This window comes from Amblyraja radiata, chromosome 3 (genome assembly GCF_010909765.2).
Source record: "Amblyraja radiata isolate CabotCenter1 chromosome 3, sAmbRad1.1.pri, whole genome shotgun sequence".
In the NCBI taxonomy this organism is placed as follows: Eukaryota; Metazoa; Chordata; class Chondrichthyes; order Rajiformes; family Rajidae; genus Amblyraja; species Amblyraja radiata.
In genome coordinates, this window is record NC_045958.1 from 104446969 (window position 1) to 104468448 (window position 21480).

Sequence of the window (21480 nt, forward strand, 5' to 3'; positions counted from 1 at the left end):
ACAGCAGCAGAAGCAGGCAAGCGATCGCCGAGCTCGGCCTGGGGCTCACTGCCATTGCAGATCCGGATCCGCCCCTCCTACCCCCAGAGCGGGGCCAAGACGATTGGAGATACCGGCAACTTCTCTCTGGAGAGAAGCAATGGGTGATGTTTCGGGTCGAGACCCTTCTTCAAACTGAAGAAGAGTCTTGACCCGAAACATCATCCATTCTTTCTCTCCAGAGATGCTGCCGATCCCGCTGAGTTACTCCTGCATTTTGTGTCTATCTTCAAATGACGTCAAGCGCTCCAGACGGCTGTGCGGAAGCATGATGACCATCGTGCGTCAGTCACTACCGGCCTGTCACATAAGTGATGGCCAAATGGGACAGGCCCTTAACTCCCGACGCCCGCACTAATCAAGAACCTGTCTATCTCCGCTTTCAAAATACCCAATGACGGCCTCCACAGTCATCTGTGCCAATTAAATTCCAGATTCACCACCCTCTGGCAAAATAAATTCATCGTCATCTCCAGTCTAAAGGTACATATTTTTATTCTGAGGCTGTGCCTTCTGGTCCCAGTCTCTCCCACAAGTGGAAATATCCTCTCCACATCCACTCAATCCAGTCCTTTCACTATTCAGTAAGTTTCAATGAGATCCTCCTTATCCTTAAGCTCCAGTAAGTAATAATAATAATAATAATAATATCTTTTATTGTCATTGCACGTCAGTGCAACGAGATTTTGTATGCAGCTCCAACCGATGAAAAAGAAAAGTAAAATAAATAAATAAGCTGTGTGTCGTGACCATCCGAGGGAGACAGTCCAGGGGGGGTGGGGGGCACTCAGCAGGGCCGGTTCAGAGCCGCTATAGCTCTTGGAATAAAGCTGTTTCTGAGTCTGGAGGTTCGGGCGTAGAAGGCCTTGTAACGTCTGCCGGAGGGAAGTTGTTCGAACAGACCGTTACAGGGGTGTGATGAGTCTTTATGGAATGAGTCTTTATGGAGGACCAGAGTCTCATATTTTAACCCAATCATCCCCAGGATTATTCTTGTAAACCTCCTCTGGATCCTCTCCAACACTAGCACATCCTTCCTCAGGCACAAGGAACTGCAGAAGCTGGAGTTTTATGCAAATCACAGAGTGCTGGAGTAACTCAGCGAGTCAGGCAGCACCTCAGGAGAACATGGATAGGTGACGTTTCATAGAGTGCTGGAGTAACTCAGCTGGTCAGGCAGCATCTGTGGAGAACATGGATAGGTGACGTTTCAGAGTGGTGGAGTAACTCAGTGGATCAGGCAGCATCTCAGGAGAACATGGATAGGTGACGTTTCGGGTCGGGATCCTTCTTCAGCCGATTTATCACAGAGTATGTGTGGGTACTGACCTCCCCACCATTGAATGGATCTACGTGAGTCGCTGCCACAATTGTCACAGACTCGCAACACCCTGGCCACGCTCTCATTTCACTCCTGCCATCAGAAAGAAGGTATAGGAGCTGAAAACTGTAATGTCCAGTTTCTTCCCAATGACCATCAGGCTATTAAACACTACAACCTCCATATAAGCTTGTTTACAGAGAACAAAAGGGCCTGTCCCACTTACGTGTCCTTGGCATGCAAATTACGCAACCTCGTGGTCGCGTTGAGGCGCACGGGCATCGTGTGGCCGCGCGGGGCTGGTCCCACTGAGAAGCGCGGAGGGGTATGTAGTTGTGCGCGACATCGCGCGGGGCTCCGAAATTTTTGTAGCGAATGAAATCTTCGCGCGCCAACGGCCTGTCACGTAACTGACAGCCAAAGTGGGACAGGCCCAAGACCCTGGCGCGACGCAACGTCTCACCTCCAACAGCAGCAGAAGCCGGCAAACGATCGCCGAACTCGACCTGGTTCTCACGGCCGTTGCGGTCCGGATCCGCCCCCACTTCTACTCCCAGAGCGGGGCCAAGACAATTGAAGATAGACACAAAATGCTGGAGTAACTCAGCGGGACCGGCAGCATCTCTGGAGAGAAGGAATGGATGACGTTTCGGGTCAAGACCCTTCTTTCAGACTGAAGTTTCGACACAAAACACCATCCAATCCTTCTCTCCAGAGATGCTGCCGGTCCCACTTAGTTACTCCTGCATTTTGGTCACGTAATTTGCGTGCCAAGGACACGTAAGTGGGACAGGTCCTTTAGTTTAAATATCTGTTGTGCTGCTACAAGAATTGTGTCTGAAGAAGGGTCTCGACCTGAAACATCACCTAATCCTTCTCTCCAGAGATGCTGTCTGACCCGCTGAATTAGGCAGCATTTCTCGAGAGAAGGAATGGGTGATGTTTTCGAGTCGAGACCCTTCTTCAGACAGGTTAAACTTCCCCTGATAATGAGGATTCTACTGATAAGATACCCACCTGTGAAGATGTGGGGCTGGACAGTTGAGGGGCAGAGCCTTGGGCGGAATAGTGGTGGCTTCTGGCACTGCAAGAGGCCCCGGTGTCTCAGGCTTGTCATGTCTGCCGGAGTGGTCGCTTGGTGATTTATCTTCTTGCCCACTGCAGTGAAGTGCTAGATTGAGAGGGTGACGCCATTCTGGTGGACACAGGGAGACGGTGTGGTGCTGGACCACCCAGGTGTACTGGTGCGTGTACTTGGGACACATCTCCGTTGAGCCTCTGACATCCGGCTTGCAGGGTGGCGCAGCTCTTTGGGCTTCACCCTGCCGACCGCGGGCTCTCCCCACCGAAGCGTTGTTCCCCGAAGCCAGTGCCACAGGCTTCACGTTCTCCTGCTCCGAGCTAAGCCCGTCGCTCTGCGCCAGTCCCGGTTTAGGACGCGGTTTGCCGGGGACGGGGCGGCTGACCCGCGCCAGGAACTCCACGGTGAACTCCAGTCGAGATGGGGACAAGTAGAGGAAGGCTTGACCTCCCAGGGAGGAGACCATAACCCGACCATTGTCAGCGATCGTCACTGCACCTTCCCTGTCTGTACCGGGCCATTTCACTTCAGGGATATCAAGGAACAGGTTCTGCAGAATCAGGGCAGAAGAACAAAAGTTTAAATGGAAACATCAAGTCAAGCAAGCAAGCTTGCACATGTACAGGGTGGCATCCTGAGCTACTATCTACCTTTGATTGGACTTTACTGGACTAATCTTGGACTAAACGTTATTCCCATTATCATGCATCTGTACACTGTGGTTGGCTCGATTGTAATCATATAAATGTCTTTCCACTGACTGGTTAACACCAACAAAACCTTTTCACTGTACCTTGGTGCATGTGACAATAAACTAAACTGAGATACATGGAACAGCTGAAGTTGGTTTGTGCAAAAAAAGTACTGAAATAGGGCCCTGACAAGAAACGTCACCTATTTCATCATTTCCGGTTCTCTGCCCTCTAAAGCCTCCAACCTTATCGTTTCCCAGCCCCGCTCGGCCCGGTTTTATCATCTCCCCAAAATCCACAAACAGAACTGTCCTGGCAGACCCATTGTTTTTGCTTGTCCATGTCCCACTGAATTAATTCCCACATACCTCGACTCCATCCTATTCCCCTGGTTCAATACCTCCCTACTTGTGTCCAAGACACCTCATACGCCCTTTGTCTCTTCAATTACTTCCGTTTTCCAGGCCCCCATTCCCCCATCTTTACTATGGATGTCCAGTCACTCTACACCTCCATCCCCCACCAGGAAGGTCTTAAAGCCTTCTGTTTCTTCCTCGACCATAGAACCAGCCAATTTCCATCTACTAATACTCTCCTCCGCCTAGCAGAGCTGGTCCTTACCCTTAGCAACTTCTCCTTCGACTCCTCTCTCTTCCTCCAAATCCAAGACGTAGCTATGAGCACTCGCATGGGCCCCAGCTATGCCTGCCTCATTGTAGGGTACGTTGAACAATCATTGTTCCATGCATGCAATGGGCCGGCCCTATCCCCAAACTCTATCTCTGCTACATTGACGACTGCATCAGTTCTACCTCCTGCACCCATGCAGAACTCACTGACTTCATCAACTGACTAGTGGGGTACTGCAAGGATCGGTGTTGGGACCGCAGCTATTTACAACATATATTAATGATTTAGATGAAGGGATTACAAGTAACATTAGCAAATTAGCAGGTGACACAAAGTTGGGTGGCAGTATGAACTGTGAGGAAGATGCTATGAGAATGCAGGGTGACTTGGGCAGATTGGGTGAGTGGGTAGATGCGTGGCAGATGCAGTTTAATGTGGATAAATGTGAGGTTATCCACTTTGGTAGCAAAAACAGGAAGGCAGATTATTATCTGAATGGTGTCAAGTTGGGAAAAGGGTATCGGGGGACCTTGTTCAATAGTCAATGAAAGTAAGCATGCAGGTACAGCAGGCAGTGAAGAAAGTGAATGGCATGTTGGCCTTCATAACAAGAGGAGATGAGTATAGGAGCAAAGTGGTCCTTCTGCAGTTGTACAGAGCCCTAGTGACACCACACCTGGAGTATTGTGTGCAGTTTTATTCTCCAAATTTGAGGAAGGACATTCTTGCTATTGAGGGAGTGCAGCATAGGTTCGCAAGGTTAATTCCTGGGATGGCGGGACTGTCATATGGTGAGAGAATGGAATGGCTGGGCTTGTATACTCTGGAGTTTAGAAGGATGAGAGGGGATCTAATTGAAACATATAAAATTATTAAGGGTTTGGACACGCTAGAGGCAGGAAACATGTTCCCGATGTTGGGGGAGTCCAGAACCAGGGGCCACAGTTTAAGAATAAGGGGTAAGCCATTTAGAACGGAGATGAGGAAACACTTTCTCACACAGAGAGTTGTGAGTCTGTGGAATTCTCTGCCGTCCCCTTTAAACTTTGTCCCTCTCACCTCCGCTTTGTTTTTAAAGATGTGTGGGGCACGCTTTGCTGAGGTGGGACTCACCTGTAGTTTGTCTGCAGTGATCAAATCTGCAGGGAGATACGGACAAGTGGCAAATCGATTCCTGAACTCCAGAGCATGCAGTACTTGCTCCTGAAAAAAAAAGTTGACGCTGAATATCAGGCAATAACTAGGACTGAAACGTAAATTGGAAATATTCAACATTGCCATATAAAATATTTAATTCCTGTATCTTCTTCACAAATACTGCCTAATAGGCTAAGTATTTCTAGCATTTTATAATTTTCTCCTATGACCTGCATTTGTAGTGTATTGGCAAGGTGCCAGAAACATGGCAATTCTTGTTTACCAGAGTCATACAGCTTGGAAACAGGCCTCTCTTGCCCAGGTAAATTACCCACGCCAACCAAAATGTCCCCTCAATGCTAGTCCCACCTACCTGTGTTTGGCCCATATCACCCGAAACCTTTCCTATCCATGTTCCCTGTCCAAGTGCCTTGTAAATGCTGTTAAAGTATGGGAAGAACTGAGCTGTTCATCCCCTTTCAAAATGGGTGGCACTTCACTCTGTGGGAATCAAACGTTACTGCAGTGAATGGCTAAACATGCCTGGTGCAGGTGGCCCCATGGAGTTAAGAAAACAAGTTCGCTAAACACAAAGAAGAGCTTGTGAACTCAAGGATACACCGAGACATCCTAATCTTCCTACATAGATAATGACGCCTGTTTCTCAGTGGCAAGTTATTGAATGCTGGATCACAATAGTTAACCCTGTAAACAAGTGTACGTGACTAACCTTGCTATTATGCTATCAAAAATGATATTAAAAAATACTGCATGCATTGAATCGGCAGGACAGTCTCTTGCTTGACTGTTCACCTTGTCTGACAAGTTATTGCTTATAAATCAGCTGGCCCATTCTTAATCACGTGCGTGATCCAAAATATGAAAAATTGTCGAATACATCTCTTCTAATTCTGAAAGCATTATGGGTATATTGTTTTGTACTGTATAACATGATTCTTTTTTCCCCCCGAAGTTTATCAAGTGAAATTTTTATGTTATGCTGACAATGTTTGTTTAGGGTCAGAGGTCAAATATGACTGGTAACGTGTGTGACCTCACACGGAAGCATTTTTCATAACTCAGTTCTATCTTACAAACTCTCGTGAATTTTAAAAAGCTACTAGAATGTTCATATTTTTAGCAAACATGCATTATAGTTCTGTAGGTAGGAAAATAGCAATGAATAAGATTCATCTTTTACAATAATTTTTTAATGTATTACTTTATGTTATGGTATCTGGTCACGTGTGTGACAATTTGGTTCGTTTTCCAAAGAATGACCCAGCCACAGTTTGACAGTCACTCCACAACAAGAGGAGTTGAGTATTGGAGCAAAGAGGTCCTTCTGCAGTTGTACAGGGCCCTAGTGAGACCACACCTGGAGTACTGTGTGCAGTTTCGCTCTCCAAATTTGAGGAAGGACATTCTTGCTATTGAGGGAGTGCAGCGTAGGTTTACAAGGTTAATTCCCGGGATGGCAGGACTGTCATATGGTGAGAGAATGGATAGCTGGGCTTGTACACTCTGGAATTTAGAAGGATGAGAGGGTATCTTATTGAAACATGTAAGATTATTAAGGGTTTGGACACGCTAGAGGCAGGTAACACGTTCCCGATATTGGGGGAGTCCAGAACCAGGGGCCACAGTTTAAGAATAAGGGGTAAGCCATTTAGAATGGAGATGAGGAAACACTTTTTCACAAAGAGAGTTGTGTTTGTGGAATTCACTGCCTGGAGGAGAAGGAGGCCGGTTCTCTGGAAACTTTCAAGAGAGAGCTAGATAGGGCTCTTGAAGATAACGGAGTCAGGGGGTATGGGGAGGAGGCAGGAATGGGGTACTGATTGTGGATGATCAGCCATGATCACACTGAATGGCGGTGCTGGATTGAAGGGCCGTATGGCCTACTCCTGCACCTATTGTCTATTGTCTATTATCTCGTGAAAATTATTCCAACAACAGCACCTGCCTTAACTACCCTAATTAACCAAGTAACGAGCGTTCACGTCGCGGCCCTGTTTCCACCGCCAAGCGCAAGACAGACACCATTGTATGCAGATGCCGAGAAGCGTGTTCAGCTCTGGCTGAACAACTTCTAATCCTGTGATGTGGACTCGATAAGAAGAACTACCTCCTCCGGCAGTTAGTTCCATACACCCACCACTATGTGAAAAAGCTGCCCCACAGCTTTCCGTTAAATCTTTCCTTCTCACCTTGAAATGCTTCACAGCTGTTGCAGATAAAAACAAGTTGTTACACAAAAGATTGGACAAATTTACGGAGTAGTTAAATATTCTCCTATAGGGAAGTGTGCTGCCTCAGTGTAATCTACCAGTCCTCCGCTCTTGTAGTTAAGTATGATTGTGGCCATGTACATTAAGATTTTTACTCAACTGTTTCACTGTACTGTGACAATAAAGTACCATTGAACCATTAATTTTCTGGTCAGTCTGAAGAAAAGCCCCGAACAGCATTATTTTATCAGGATGCATCACAGCATGGTTTGGGAACAGCTCTATCCAAGACCACAAGAAATTGCAGTTTTAGACACAGCCCAGACCATCACACAAACCAACCTCCCTTCCATTGACTCCGTCTACACTTCACGCAAGGCCACCAGCATAATCAAGGACCAGTCTCACCCTGGTCACTCCCTCTTCTCCCCTCCATCAGGCAAGAGGTACATAAGTGTGAAAACGCACACCTCCAGCTTTAGGGACAGTTTCTTCCCAGTTGCTATCAGGCAACTGAACCATCCAACAGCAACTAGAGAGCTGTCCTGAACTACTATCTACCTCATTGGAGACCTTCAGACTATCTTTGATCGGACTACTGGCTTTATCTTACACTGAATGATACTCACGTTATTCCCTTTGTAATGTATCTGTGCATTCAGCATGCCTCTAATTGTCGGTACACGCGATAATAAACTAAACTGAAGGCTCGAAGAGTCACCTATCCATGTTCGCCATAGATGCTGCCTGACCCGCTGAGTTACTCCAGCACTCTGCGAAACGTCACCTATCCATGTTCTCCAGAGATGCTGCCTGACCCGCTGAGTTACTCCAGCACTCTGTGAAACGTCACCTATCCATGTTCTCCAGAGATGCTGCCTGACCCGCTGAGTTACTCCAAAACTCTGTGAAACGACCCTTTTTGCACGTTATGAACTTTCAGAGAAAGTCTCTAAATGTATCTTCTGCAACTAGCTGAGAGGTTAAAATTGGATTCAGTGGGGTTGTTACTGTACTGGAATCATGCAGCATAAAAACATATCTGTTCAGCACATCCTGTCTGAAGGATCAGCCCCTCAAAAGAGCAGACCAACTGATTCTGCTGTTCCTCTGCAGATCTGTAAATATTTCCTTTTCAAAATAACTAATTCTAGTTTAGTTTAATTTATTATCATGTGTATACCGAATATTATCACAGTGACGCTGTTGGTAGAGCCGCTGCCTCAGAGCACCGGGTTCAATCCTGACCTCAGGCGCTGTCTGTGTGCGTGGAGTTTGCACGTTCTCCCTGTGACCGTGTGGGTTTTTATCTGGATGCTCCAGTTTCCTCCTACGTCTCAAAGACGTGAGGGTTTGTAGGTTAATTGGCTTCGTAAATTGCCCCTAGTATGGGGGGAGTGGATGAGAAACTAGTGTGAAGGGGTGATCGACGGTCAGTGTGGACTCGGTGAGCCAAAGGCCCTGCTGTATCTTTCATCATCTAAATGCTTCGCAGCTGTTGCAGATCAAAACAAGTTGTTACACAAACGATTAGACAAGTTTATGGAGTAATGAAATATTTTCCCATAGGGAGGTTGGTAAGTAGGTTGACCTGCTGCTGAAACCTAATTTGAGAGGTTGTGGTATTAAATCCCACGCCAGAGACTTGATGGCATAATCAAGAGCAGATGAGCCTTTTCTCAACTCTTAGCATTGTTGTCAGGACTGCCTTTGATTTCCCCTGTATAACCTGGGACTTCCTTAGTGCAAGATGTTTAGACGGGCAGAATGTCTTAGGCACATTCAACAGGGTTTCTTAAAACAGTATGCAGAACCGGAAAGGGTGCAAAAAAGATTTTACTAGGATGTTATTGGATCTGGGGTGTAAAAAGGAGAGGATGAGTACGTGGGAACCTTTTTTCCCTGGAGCATAGGAGGCTCAGGGATGACCTTATACAGGTGTATTATAGTCATGCAGAGTGGGAACAGGCCCATCGGCACAACTTGCCCTAGCCGATAAACATGGCCCATCAAAACGTCCCACTTGCCTGCGTTTGGCCCATATCCCTCAAAATCTTTCCTACCCATGTACCTGTCTAAATGTTTCTAAATGTTGTGATAGTACCTGCCTCAACTACCTCCTCTAGCAGCTCGTTCCATACACCTACTGCCCTTTGTGTAAAATAGTTTCCCCTTAGGTTCCCAATAAATCTTTCCCCCCTAACCTTAAACCATTGTCCTCTAGTTTTTAATGTGCCTACTCTGGCTAGAAGACTGTGTGTATTTACCCTATCTATTCTACTCATGATCTTGTACTTACCTACTTACTTACTTACTTACTGGCTATTATGCCTCCTGGCATGTAGGGCAGCAACGAAGGTCCTCCACTCCTGTCTGTTCTGGGCTAGCTTCTGGACACTACCCCAGGTCAGGCCCATTGTTTTCATTTCATCCTCTACGGTTCGACGCCAGGTGGTTTTGGGTCTCCCTCTTTTCCTTTTCCCTGTGTCCGGTGCTGAGCTATTCTTGGGATGCTGCCTGGTTCTCTTTCACCATTGACATTCATCCTAGCATCTGTCGATAGCCCTGGAAGTCCATCACACCCAGTAGTGTTGATTCCTTCAGTTGCTGTTTCTGTAACATATTTGTTTTACGAGACAGGGTTGTTAGCCCTGTGCTCAACCTCCAACCTGGAGGACCAGTGGATCGCTCTTCGTCTCGCCTCTACCCTTCGACCTGTCCAGCATGGGAGACCCTAACAGGAGATGAATCTCCCACTGGCATAGCTTTAGGAGTCACTGAGACACACAAGCTCCCCGACCACGACAAGGTTGCAATCCAACGGGGTATCATGATCTTGTACATCTCTATAAGATATACGCTCCAAGGAACTCTATAAGATCACCCCTCATCCTCCTGTGCTCCAAGGAATAGTCCTAGCCTGTCCAACATCTCCCTATAGCTCAGGCCCTCGAGTCCTGGCAACATCCTCGTAAATCTTCTCTGCACTCTTGAGAAAAGGAATAGGTGATGTTTCGGGTCGAGACCCTTCTGCAGAAGAAGTCTGAAGAAGGGTCTGGACCCGAAACGTCACCTATTCGTGTTCTTCAGAGATGTGTCTGACCCACTGAGTTACTCCAGCATTTTGTCTATCTTCGGTTTAAACCAGCATCTGCCCTTCCATCTTATAGACTTCTCTGCTCTCTTAACAACATCCTTTCTCTAGTAGGGTGGCCAAAACTGAACACAATATTACAAAATGCAGCCTCACCAAAATCTTGTGCAACTTCTCGCTGTATCTTGGCACACGTGATAACAATGAACCAGTAAGCTGTATGGCTGATGGTTATGACAGATGTAAAAGGGAATGCCACACTTTGAGAAAGTAGGAAGCTGCATCAGTTGCCGTTACCCACCTTGTAAATGCTGATGGTGAACAGCGTTCGCTGGCGCACCCGGCAGCAGCTCTGCAAGGGGTGCAAGTTCGGCGCAGGACTCTTCTCAATCATAAATTCGGATCCGCAAGGGGAGAGCTGGAGGCTGGAGCCATCCGCGAGTTGGACTTCCACAGAATCATCCTCGTATAAGACCATCAGACTTACCAAGGCCATGGCAGGTTGGTTGCAAAGTTTGCGGACGACACCAAAGTTGCTGGTGTCACCGGCTGTGAGGAAGGCTGTGAAAACATACAGTGGAATATAGATCAGCTATGGAAATGGGCGGGGAAGTGGCAGGTGTGAGGTGTTGCACTTTGGGAGGTCAAATGTTGGAGGAAATTATACAGAGGAATCAGCGTTACAGGCAGACGCTGGACAAAGAGTTGGTTGGAGAACGGAGGGTCTAGCTTTCCGCATCTACAAGGTCGGCTGCGGAAGGTGCCCTCCCAGGGGAAGGAAAGCTGAAGGCCGATTGAGGAGAAGGATGGCTCGCTGCCCCGATCCAAGTGAGGTGATGGCTGCAATGGGCCATTTTGAGCAGCTACAGCATGGACTGTGTAAAAGTGGCGCCGAAGTGTGGTGACTATATTGACACCTGGAACAGAAGTTGACACCTGAAACAGAGGATACATATGACCTATATGGAAAATATGTATTTGGTACACGTGACAACAAAAGAACCACTGAATCATTAATGGCAAGCTCAAAGGGGACATTTTGGTCAGCAACCCATGTATTCCCTCTCTCTCCATCCGTCCCCCACCCGTCACACCAGCTTCTCGTTCTCACTTAGCAAATAGCTAACAATGACCTGTTTTCTTAATCATCGTTACTTTTTTGCATATCTTTCATTCATTTGTTGTATATCTCTACATCACTGTCTACATCTCTCGTTTCCCTTTCCCGACTCTCAGTCTGAAGAAGGGTCTCGACCCGCGAAACATGACCCAAACAAAACTATCCTCCCCCCTCCTCCTCTCCCGCTCCTCCACCCCCTCCTCTTCCGCCCCTCTCCCCTCCCCCTCTCACACCTCCTCCCCCCTTCCACTACCCCGCCTCCTCTCCCCTCTCCCCTTCCTCCCTCCTACTCCTCCTCTCCCCTTCCTTCCCCACCTCCTCTCCCCTTCCCCCTCTCCCCCGCCTCCTCTCCCCTTCCTCCTCTCCCCTTCCTTCCCCACCTCCTCTCCCCTCTCCCCCACCTCCTCTTCCCTCTACTCTCCCCTTCCTCCTCCTCCTCCCCCCCCCTACTCTCCCGCACTCTCGCTGCCCGCAGTCAAACTTACCGCCGCTCTCCTCCTCCCCGCCCCGCCGCCGCCTCGCAGCAATCCCGCCCGCCATTGGCCCGGCGCCTCGGCCCCGCCTTAAAGCCGCCGCGTCATTGGCCCAGCGCCGCTGTTCGCGTCACGGCGCGGCCGGTTACCCCGGCAACGCGGCCTAGTCCACAATTTTGCTAGTCCTTGCTATCTCCTCCCCTTCCTTAACCCTCCAGCTGTCTCCTCCCGCCCTCCCGCCCGCCCTCGGGCTCCTCCTCCTCCCCTTTTCCTTCCTTCTCCCCCCCACCCCCCCATCAGTCTGAAGAATGGTTTCGGCCCGAAACGTCGCCTATTTCCTTCGCTCCATAGATGCTGCTGCACCCGCTGAGTTTCTCCAGCATTTTTGTGTACCTTCGATCTTCCAGCATCTGCAGTTCCTTCTTGAACACTAGTCCATAAGCTGCAGGCCGGGCCCCGCTGACAGCAAGTGTGTGGAAGAAGAAACCGCAGGTGCTGGTTTAAAAACATAGACAACAAGTGCAGGAGTACCTTCGAGCCAGCACCGCCACTCAAAATGATCATGGCTGATCATCCACAATCAGTACCCCGTTCCTGCATTTCTCCCCATATCCCTTGATTCCTTTAGCCCTAAGAGCTAAATCCAACTCTCTCTTGAAAATATTACACCGAAGATACACAAAATGCTGGAGTAACGTAGCGGGACAGGCAGCATCTCTGGAGAGAAGGAATGGGTGACATTTCGAGTCGAGACCCTTTCTTCAGATTGAGAGTCAGGGGAGAGGGAGAAAGAAAGATATAAACGGTGATGTAGAGTAATATAGAACTAATTATTGATTAGAACTGATTAGGAAAGGGGGAGATGCAACGAGACCTGGGTGTCATGGTACACCAGTCATTAAAAGTAGGCATGCAGGTGCAGCAGGCAGTGAAGAAGGCGAATGGTATGTTAGCATTCATAGCAAAAGGATTTGAGTATAGGAGCAGGGAGGTTCTACTGTAGTTGTACAGGGTCTTGGTGAGACCACACCTGGAGTATTGCGTACAGTTTTGGTCTAATCTGAGGAAAGACAGTCTTGCCATAGAGGGAGTACAGAGAAGGTTCACCAGACTGATTCCTGGGATGTCAGGACTTTCATATGAAGAAAGACTGGATAGACTCGGTTTGTACTCGCTAGAATTTAGAAGATTGAGGGGGGATCTTATAGAAACGTACAAAATTCTTAAGGGGTTGGACAGGCTAGATGCAGGAAGATTGTTCCCGATGTTGGGGAAGTCCAGAACAAGGGGTCACAGTTTAAGGATAAAGGGGAAATCTTTTAGGACCTAGATGAGGAAAACTTTTTTCACACAGAGAGTGGTGAATCTGTGGAATTCTCTCCCGCAGAAGGTAGTTGAGGCCAGTTCATTGGCTATATTTAAGAGGGAGTTAGATGTGGCCCTTGTGGCTAAAGGGATCAGGGGGTATGGAGAGAAGGCAGGTACAGGATACTGAGTTGGATGATCAGCCATGATCATATTGAATGGCGGTGCAGGCTCGAAGGGCTGAATGGCCTACTCCTGCACCTATTTTCTATGTTTCTAATGAATTAAAGATATGTAAAAATGTAACGATAATCAAGGTCATTGTTAGCTGTGGGCGAGATGAGAACTTGCAACCCAGCAGTACGTCTTTTCTCTAACTTCAAGAACCCTTGCATCCCCTCTCCATTACTCCCCCACCCATGTCATTGTACTATTTCACTGTCGTCCTGGTAGGCTTCACTGTCTGTATAGCTCATTTTCACCTAGCCCACAGCCAACTATGGACCGTTTTGTTTAACGTTATTATTTGTATATCTCTCATTCATTTGTTCTATATCTCTCATTTCCCTTTCCCCGACTCAGTCTGAAGAAGGGTCTTCACCCGAAAAGTCACCATTCCTTTTCTGCAGAGACACTGCCCCACCCGCTGAATTACTCCAGCTTTGTGTGTCTACCCACTGAGAGCAAGCCAAATCAACTGAGAAAGATAATAACACAGATATTTACTAGAGATTTAATGTCAACATTTCCGGGTGCTCCGATTTCCTCCCACATTCCAAAGACGTGCAGGTTTGCAGGGTCATTGGCCTCTGTAAATTGTCCCTAGTGTGTTTGAAGTGGATGAGAAAGTGGGATCACGTAGAACTGGTGATCAATGGTTGGCGTGGATTTGATGGGCCGAAGGACACGTTTCCCTGCTGTATCACTAAACTAAATGTTACACTTGCCCTCTTTTTTTCATGATTCTTTTTCTTACTTGTTTTTCTTCCCCTTCTAACTGCCCTAAGAGAGAATCCCTGTTTCTCAGCCCCAGTGTGATATTATGATTCACAAAAGGACACAAAGTGCTGGAGTAACTCAGCAGGTCAGGTAGCATCCCTGGAGAACATGGATAGGTGACGTTTTGGGTCAAGGCCTTTCTTCGAACTGCTTGTAGGAACCTCCCTCCATTTGCTCTGTTAAACCTTTGTAGGATCCTTTTTCAATAAAATCATCTTCACGTACATGAGTGTAACTGCATAATAAAATTATTTCCCATGGAGATTATAATCAGTTGTGGCACTCAACCTGTGCTGTTATGGGACCACAGATCATTCCAGATCTTTAAATAGATTGCCCTTTCCTTTTCTCATTTCCTTTTAGATGCTTGACCTTCCCACCATCAAAGGGATCTACAGGAGGCGCTGCCTCAAAAATACAGCCAATGTCATCAAAGACCCAGATCACCCTGGCCACTCTAATTTCTCTGCTACCATTGGGAAGAAGGTACAGTAGTCTGAAAACTGTGACCATCAGGTTCAAGAACAGCTTCTTCCCAGCAATTATCAGTCTCCAAACCCAACACAACATGAACCTCAGGAATTATGATCTCCCATGAGCTGTCTTTGGTTGCATTATGGACTTCGGTTTTGTTCTATTATGGTTAACAAGTATCAGGGTTATTAATTCATTGATTATATTTGTGTTATTGAGTTTACAGACCTGTAGCAAGAATTTCAATGTTCTGTCGTCTTTACTTTAGAGATACACTGCGGAACCAGGCCCTTCAGCCCACTGAGTCCACGCCGACCAGTGATCATCCCATACACTAGCAGTATCCTACACACCAATGATAATATACAAATTAGAAACCAATTAACCTACAAACCAGTACATCGTTGGGGTGTGGGAGGAAACCGGAGCACCCGGAGAAAATTCATGCGGTCACATGGAGAACGTTATAAACTCTGTACAAACAGCACCAGATTGACCCGGGTCTCTGGCACTGTGAAGCAGCAACTATCGCTGCACCACCCCTTGTCGGTACGTGTGACAATGAAACTGCTTTGACCTCCAGTTAAGACAAATTTCATTTTTGGTCTCTGCCTCATTGGAGCTTTGCTGCTGAATATGTGTCCCTCCACAATATCTCATCTCCCATTTGTGGCACCAACCCACAACTGAACCATTTAGCGCATACCTCCTCTGTCTACTTCATTTCCAGACATCCTTCACTCTTCCCAACCTCGCCATTTTCTGTTGCAACCCTAACCTTGCGGCGACACCTTATCTCCTTCCAACTGGAGATAGCCATCATCCCATCCTCCACCCTCGAAACTCTACCTCGCCCACAACTGCAGAGTCATACAGCACGAAAACAAGCTCTTCAGCTCAACTAGTCCATGTCGAGCAAGATGTCCCATCTACACTAGTCCCACCTGCCCGCATTTGCCCATTATCCCTCTAAAACGTTCCTATCCTGTCCGCGTGTCTTTTAAATGTTGTGGTGGTACCTGCCTCACTAGGGTAAAAGACTGTGCATTCACCCTATCTGGCAGCTCGTTCCATACACCCACCACCCTTTGTGCAAGAAAGTTACCCCTCAGGTTCCTATTAAATTTTTCCACCTTACTTTAAACTTATGTCCTCCAGTTCTCGATTCCCCTACTCTTAGCAAGAGACTACTCTATCTATTCTTCTCATGATTTTATACACCTCTATAAGATCACCCCTCAGCCTCCTGCGCTCCAAGGCCTGCCCAACCACTCCCTATAGCCAAGGCCCTCGAGTCCTGATGCCATATTTGACAGACGTTGCACGGTCCAGGTTTAGCCAAAGAAAAATGTTCATAAAGCATAAAACGCAAAACCATTTACAAACACATCAAAATTTATTTACCAGGAATAGGAGGGGGAAAAGAAATCACAAGGTTGTTTCATGCATTGTTATATATACAATTTGAAGAACAGTGTAAACATCTACAATTCAAGTAAATAAGACTGCAAAACGAAGGCAATGCTTAGATACAGGGACTACTGCACAATAAGGGTGCAACTTTAAATTGTGCTGTAGGAAGCAACCTCGCAAACCTACCTGGAACTGCTGCCAATGGTTCAGCAGTTGGTATTAGCTACTCTCACAGTAGCTATCTGCAAGCAGGGAACTGGGGTACTGAGACGTAACCTCCAATCATTTCCCCGGGGAAGAAGTGGATGGTTAGTGGTGGAAGGCACTACTGAAGAGGGCAGGTATGCTTTTCACTTGGGGTGGGGAAAGAGGTGGGACAGGGACGCGATGGACTGAAGTAAGGATAGACTGCAATAAGGGGGGCACTTTGGAGCTGTCAGTAATCCTTGCGTGAATTGAAGTCTTACTGGATTTCTGCTCCCGAGAAGCTGAAGCAAGACAAAGTAAAACATTTAATATTTACAGGCAGGTTTTGCTCCAATTAAAAGCTGCAAGCATACATATACACGTCAGATAGATACTGCTTCGACAGAATAGTGAGAATCAGAGTAATGGGGACGACTCTTCCATATTCCAGATTCTTACTAACAATCCTAAACTAACAAGGAAACTTCGCTGCTTCTGAAATACCCCAGAAATTGGTAACTCAATGTAACATTTGAAACATGCCTTGTTGTCTTTTACTTTTATAAATCGCGGACTGACAAATAATGGCAGTGGTACATTTTGGTGAGTTGCCTACCTAGGTAAGACATTTGTGACCACCTTGGGTATTTTTTCAGGAAGGGCTCACTTTCGTGTGGAATACCGTCAATGGGAGCAACAATTATCTAGCAGTGCAAGGCTATGCCAATTTTCCGCAGGCTCCTTTTTTGGTGTCAAGAGATTGTCAGCTGGTGTACAATGGACAGCAAAAACACGAGGTTACACGTCACCTTATACAAACATGTTATCTTTGTCCAATACCATCTTCCAACTTGATAGCAATTTAGCATAGTTTCTTAAAGTGCACATTGTTTGCATATTGCCAGCCTCTGTGTGTGTGCGTGTGTGTGTGCGTGTGTGTGTGTGTGTGGGGGGGGGGGGGGGTGCGTGTGTGTGTGTATATATATATATATATACACAGTAAATGTGTATGCATTTAAGTGTGTGTATGCATGTACATTGTGTGTGTGTGTGTATATATATCGTACATGTTTATGCATTTAAGTGTGTGTGTGTGTATATATATATACCGTATATGTGTATGCATTTAAGTGTGTGTATGCATGTATATTGTGTGTATATATACCGTATATGCGTATGTATTTAAGTGTGTATGCATGTACATTGTGTGTGTGTGGGGTGCGTGTGCGTGTGTGTGTGTGTGTGTGTGTGTGCGTGTGCGTGTGTGTGTGTACACATGCATATATGGACTGGTAAATAATGGCAGCATTACGATTTGACTATTTAACAGTAGTCCCCACCTTACTCTCTCAGTGAGAATTTCTCACTCTTCTCATGCCTCATGTCCATACATCTCTTTCCCCCAACCCAATGACTTTGCACGGAGCAAGCTGCTGTTTTCCTCTCCCGACTGATACATATAATTCATTGTCTGCGTGCCTTGTGTTGTTTTTAAAATTACATATTGATCGGGAGAGTCAAAATCTTTAGTGTGCTTCACGAAGCGATGCAGCCCGTTACAAAGAATCATTTTATTTTAGTTTTGAACTTGCAACTTTTACATAAAAATAAAACTATAACAAACTATATTACAAAAGAGTCTCATTAAAAGTACAACATATTATCAGGCAGAATCTGCTTGGGCATTTTTGCAGTGTATTCACCATCAACAGCTTTAGGTAGATTCCCACAGACCTTTTCCTGTAATGCTTTCAATGGCACAAGAAAATGAAAATGTTTCTTCAGTTTGCCTTTAAATTACTTGCATGTCTTTTGAAAGTCAAAAGTTTTTTTTTGTCCTTTTTTTCAAATAAACACTCAAAACCCAAATTTTTTTTGTCTATTTTTCACTTCTAACGAATCCCATGCTCTCTCCTCTTTGCACTATTTTGTCTTTTTCTCTGTTTCGGCACAGAACTTTTCAAAAGCTTCTTCCATCTCGGGGTCCATCTCATCATCCGAGTCATCAAGATACCTATTGAGAAAATTGTATAGGGGATGTTAGCTAATGGTACCAAATGTGTGCATCCCCCCCCCCCCCCCTGGAAGACAAATTCTGCTATTGGGAAGAATGGACGGGACCCCCAAAAAAGTAACATCCAAGTTCAAGCACAACTTCTTCCCAGTAACCATGAGCCTTTTCAACACTGGTTTAGCTTTATTATGGTCACATACACCAAGATAGAGTGAAAAGCTTTGTTTTGCATGCTAACCAAACAGATCAGATATGCCATACATGGATGCAATCAGTTCAAACGCAAATACAATAGATAGAGCAAAGGGGAAAATACAGAGTGCAGATACACTGTACAACGCTAATCGCTACCTCAGCAACTATGATCTGCCATTACTTTGTCCTGGTTGCACTACGGACATCAATGAACTTGCACTATTATTATAGTTTAGTTTATTGTCACGTATACCGAGCTGAATCTGGAGGTGTTCGTTTTCACACTTCTGTACCTTTTGCCCAATGGGAGAGGGGAAGAGGCAGTGACCAGGGTGCAACTCATCCTTAATTATGCTGCGGGCCTTGCCGAGGCAGCGTGAGGTGTAGATGGAGTCAATGGAAGGGAGGTTGGTTTGTGTGATGGTCTGGGCTGCGTCCACAATTCTCTACACTTTCGTGTGGTCTTGGATGGAGCTGTGGCCTGGTTACCTGGTATTACTGATTATAAATTTATTGTACCATTGATTATTGTATATTTATGTTTGAGTTTTGCATTAATGGGCCATAAAGCTGCGGCAAGTTTCTTTGTCAGTACACACAACAATTAAACACTCTGTCAAGAGACCTATTAGCACAGCAGATTCCCCAGGCTAGTCTCCATGCCAAAGCAGAGCCTTTGTTTTATCTGTTATGAAGTCCAGAGAGAGACTGCTCACTGACAAACATCAATCCATGATGCTCTGTTTCATTCACAAACCAATAATGCATCTGCCCACACCAGCATGTTTACTTTCTTGATCAGAGTGGCTGCTTTGTGATTTGCTCACCAATATCTAAAGATGCATACATCTTCCAAGTAGCCATATTTTTTAATTTAGTTTAGATATAGTGTGGAAACAGCCCCTTCGATCCACTTAGTCTGCACCGAACAGCAATTTCCATACACTAGTTCTATCTGAAACACTAGATACAACTTGCAGAAGCCAATTAACCTACAAAACCGCATGTCTTTGGAATGTGGGAGGAAACCAGTGCACCCGGAGAAAACCCACGTGGTCACAGGGATAACATTCAAACTCCATACCGACAGCACCCGTAGTCAGGATCAAACCCGGGTTATTGGTGCTGTAAGGCGGCATCTCTACCACTGCTCTACCGAATATATTTGGGATATATTATAACCCTAATTTATTTTCCCTACAAGGAACGACAAAGTGCTGGAGTAACTCAGAGGGTCAGGCTGCATCCCTGGAGAACATGGACAGGCGATGTTTTGAATCGGGTCCCTTCTTCAGTGATTGGGGTGGGGGAGGAAAGGGGATGGCAGGCCAAAGCCTGGAAGGTCTGAAGAAGGGTCTCGGCCTGAAACATCACCCATTCCTTCTCTCCAGACATGCTATGCTGCCTGAGTTACTCCAGCATTTTGTGTCTATCTTCAGAAATTCCTTTCATTGATTCCTGTTATACCCTGGAATAAATTTCATCAGGGCCTGGGGATGTAACCACCTTAACGTGCCACAATCTTCCCAACACTTCCTCATTCCTGATATACGTCCCAGACTACCAGTGTACACTTCCCCTCACTCTTCAACCTCCCCGTAAACTTCTCCCTGGTGAACAGTCATGCAAATCTTTCCCTAGCTATTCTCCAGTATATTTATAAAAGGTTTATTATTTTCTCTAATTCTGTTGCCAGAGCCATTTCTTTTCCCCTATTTGCACACATGTTTTCTAATCTCTCTTATATCATCTATAGAACTTAAAGGATTCACTTGATGATTTCTTATACCTGACACACGCTTCTTTTTCCCCCCCCGATCAAACTTCAACTTCCATTGTTAACCAAACTTCCCCAATCTTACCATTTTTGCTTCTTACAGTTTACAGGGACATGCTAATTTTGAACTCTTGCTTTTTTGCTTTTCCCATTTTTAAGATAGAAATAAGGAACTCCAGATGCGGGCTTACAAAACAGACAGTGTTGGAGTAACTCAGTGGGCGAGACATTATCGCTGGAGAACATGGACAGGTGACGTTGAGTGTAAGATTCAAGGGTCCTGCCTGACCCACTCCAACATTGCGTCATTATTTTTACACACGATACCAGCATCTGCAGTTCCGTGTGTCTACTCTTTATCCACTTACCAACAGATACAATAGATGTGACTGTGCATCATGAATGAACCAGGTTGTGGAGATGAATTAATTGAACCAGGAATGAGTAGGTTAACCTATGATGAGCATTTGTCGGCACTGGGCTTGTACTCGCTGGAGTATAGAAGAATGAGGGGGAACCTCATTGAAACATACAGAATAGTGAAATGCTTAGATAGTGTGGATGTGGAGAGGATGTTTCTACTAGTGGGAAAGTCTAGAACAAGAGGTCATACCCACAGAATTATAGGAAGTTCTTTTAGGAAGCAGATGAGGAGAAATGTATTTAGTCAGAGGGTGGTGAATCTGTGAAATTCTTTGCCACATAAGGCTGTGGAGGCCGTCAGTGGATATATTTAAGGCAGAGATAGATAGAGTCTTGATTAGTACAGGTGTCAGAGGTTATGGAGAGATGGCAGGAGAATGGGGTTAGGAAGGAGAAATAGATCAGCCATGATTGAATGGCAGAGTAGACTTGATGGCCCGAATGGCCTAATTCTACTCCTATCACTTATGACCTTATGCCCCAGTACATCATTCAACACCTTCAACCTCTCAATTAGATCATGACTCATTTTCATATCCCACGAGACCTTCCATCAAGAAACATCCATTCATTGAAATTTCACGCAACAGGGACGTGAACAGAAAGAGAAAAACTTACGCGTCCCCATCTTCGTCGGAATAACCTTGAAACAATTCCTCTCGATCAATCATCTCCTGGTATTTTTCCAGGTAATCTGAAAGCCAAGCAGAGGAGAAATGCTGCTGAGAATCTGGTGGAAAGATCTGTGCACCCTTTCCCTTATGTTTGTTAGTTTTACAAAACACACAGCAAAAAGATATTTTAAACCGGTCAGGTGTCTGTTAAAAAGTGAAAATATATCATTAACGTTAAAAAAAAGCAGAGCCGCGTGGGATA

The 21480-nt window shown here is 45.9% G+C and overlaps 2 protein-coding genes across 6 annotated transcripts in view; both read right to left on the reverse strand.

Annotated features, from left to right (window-relative positions):
• The window catches only part of c3h5orf34 (chromosome 3 C5orf34 homolog), a 39521-nt gene extending 28136 nt beyond the window's left edge, over positions 1-11385 (reverse strand). For all 4 annotated transcript variants that reach the window (XM_033018487.1, XM_033018485.1, XM_033018484.1 and 1 more), the window contains exons 1-4: positions 11359-11385; positions 10527-10786; positions 4877-4966; positions 2378-2991 (exon numbers count right to left, since the gene is read on the reverse strand). In XM_033018487.1, the coding sequence (XP_032874378.1) occupies positions 2378-2991; positions 4877-4966; positions 10527-10786; positions 11359-11374 (980 nt within the window). In that variant the 5' untranslated portion in view covers positions 11375-11385. The remainder of the gene's footprint in view (positions 1-2377; positions 2992-4876; positions 4967-10526; positions 10787-11358) is intronic.
• Positions 11386-17747: 6362 nt separating this feature from the next.
• paip1 (poly(A) binding protein interacting protein 1) overlaps positions 17748-21480 on the reverse strand; it is a 38550-nt gene continuing 34817 nt past the window's right edge. For both annotated transcript variants that reach the window (XM_033018489.1, XM_033018488.1), the window contains 2 exons: positions 21223-21298; positions 17748-18209 (listed from right to left, as the gene is read on the reverse strand). In XM_033018489.1, the coding sequence (XP_032874380.1) occupies positions 21272-21298 (27 nt within the window). In that variant the 3' untranslated portion in view covers positions 17748-18209; positions 21223-21271. The remainder of the gene's footprint in view (positions 18210-21222; positions 21299-21480) is intronic.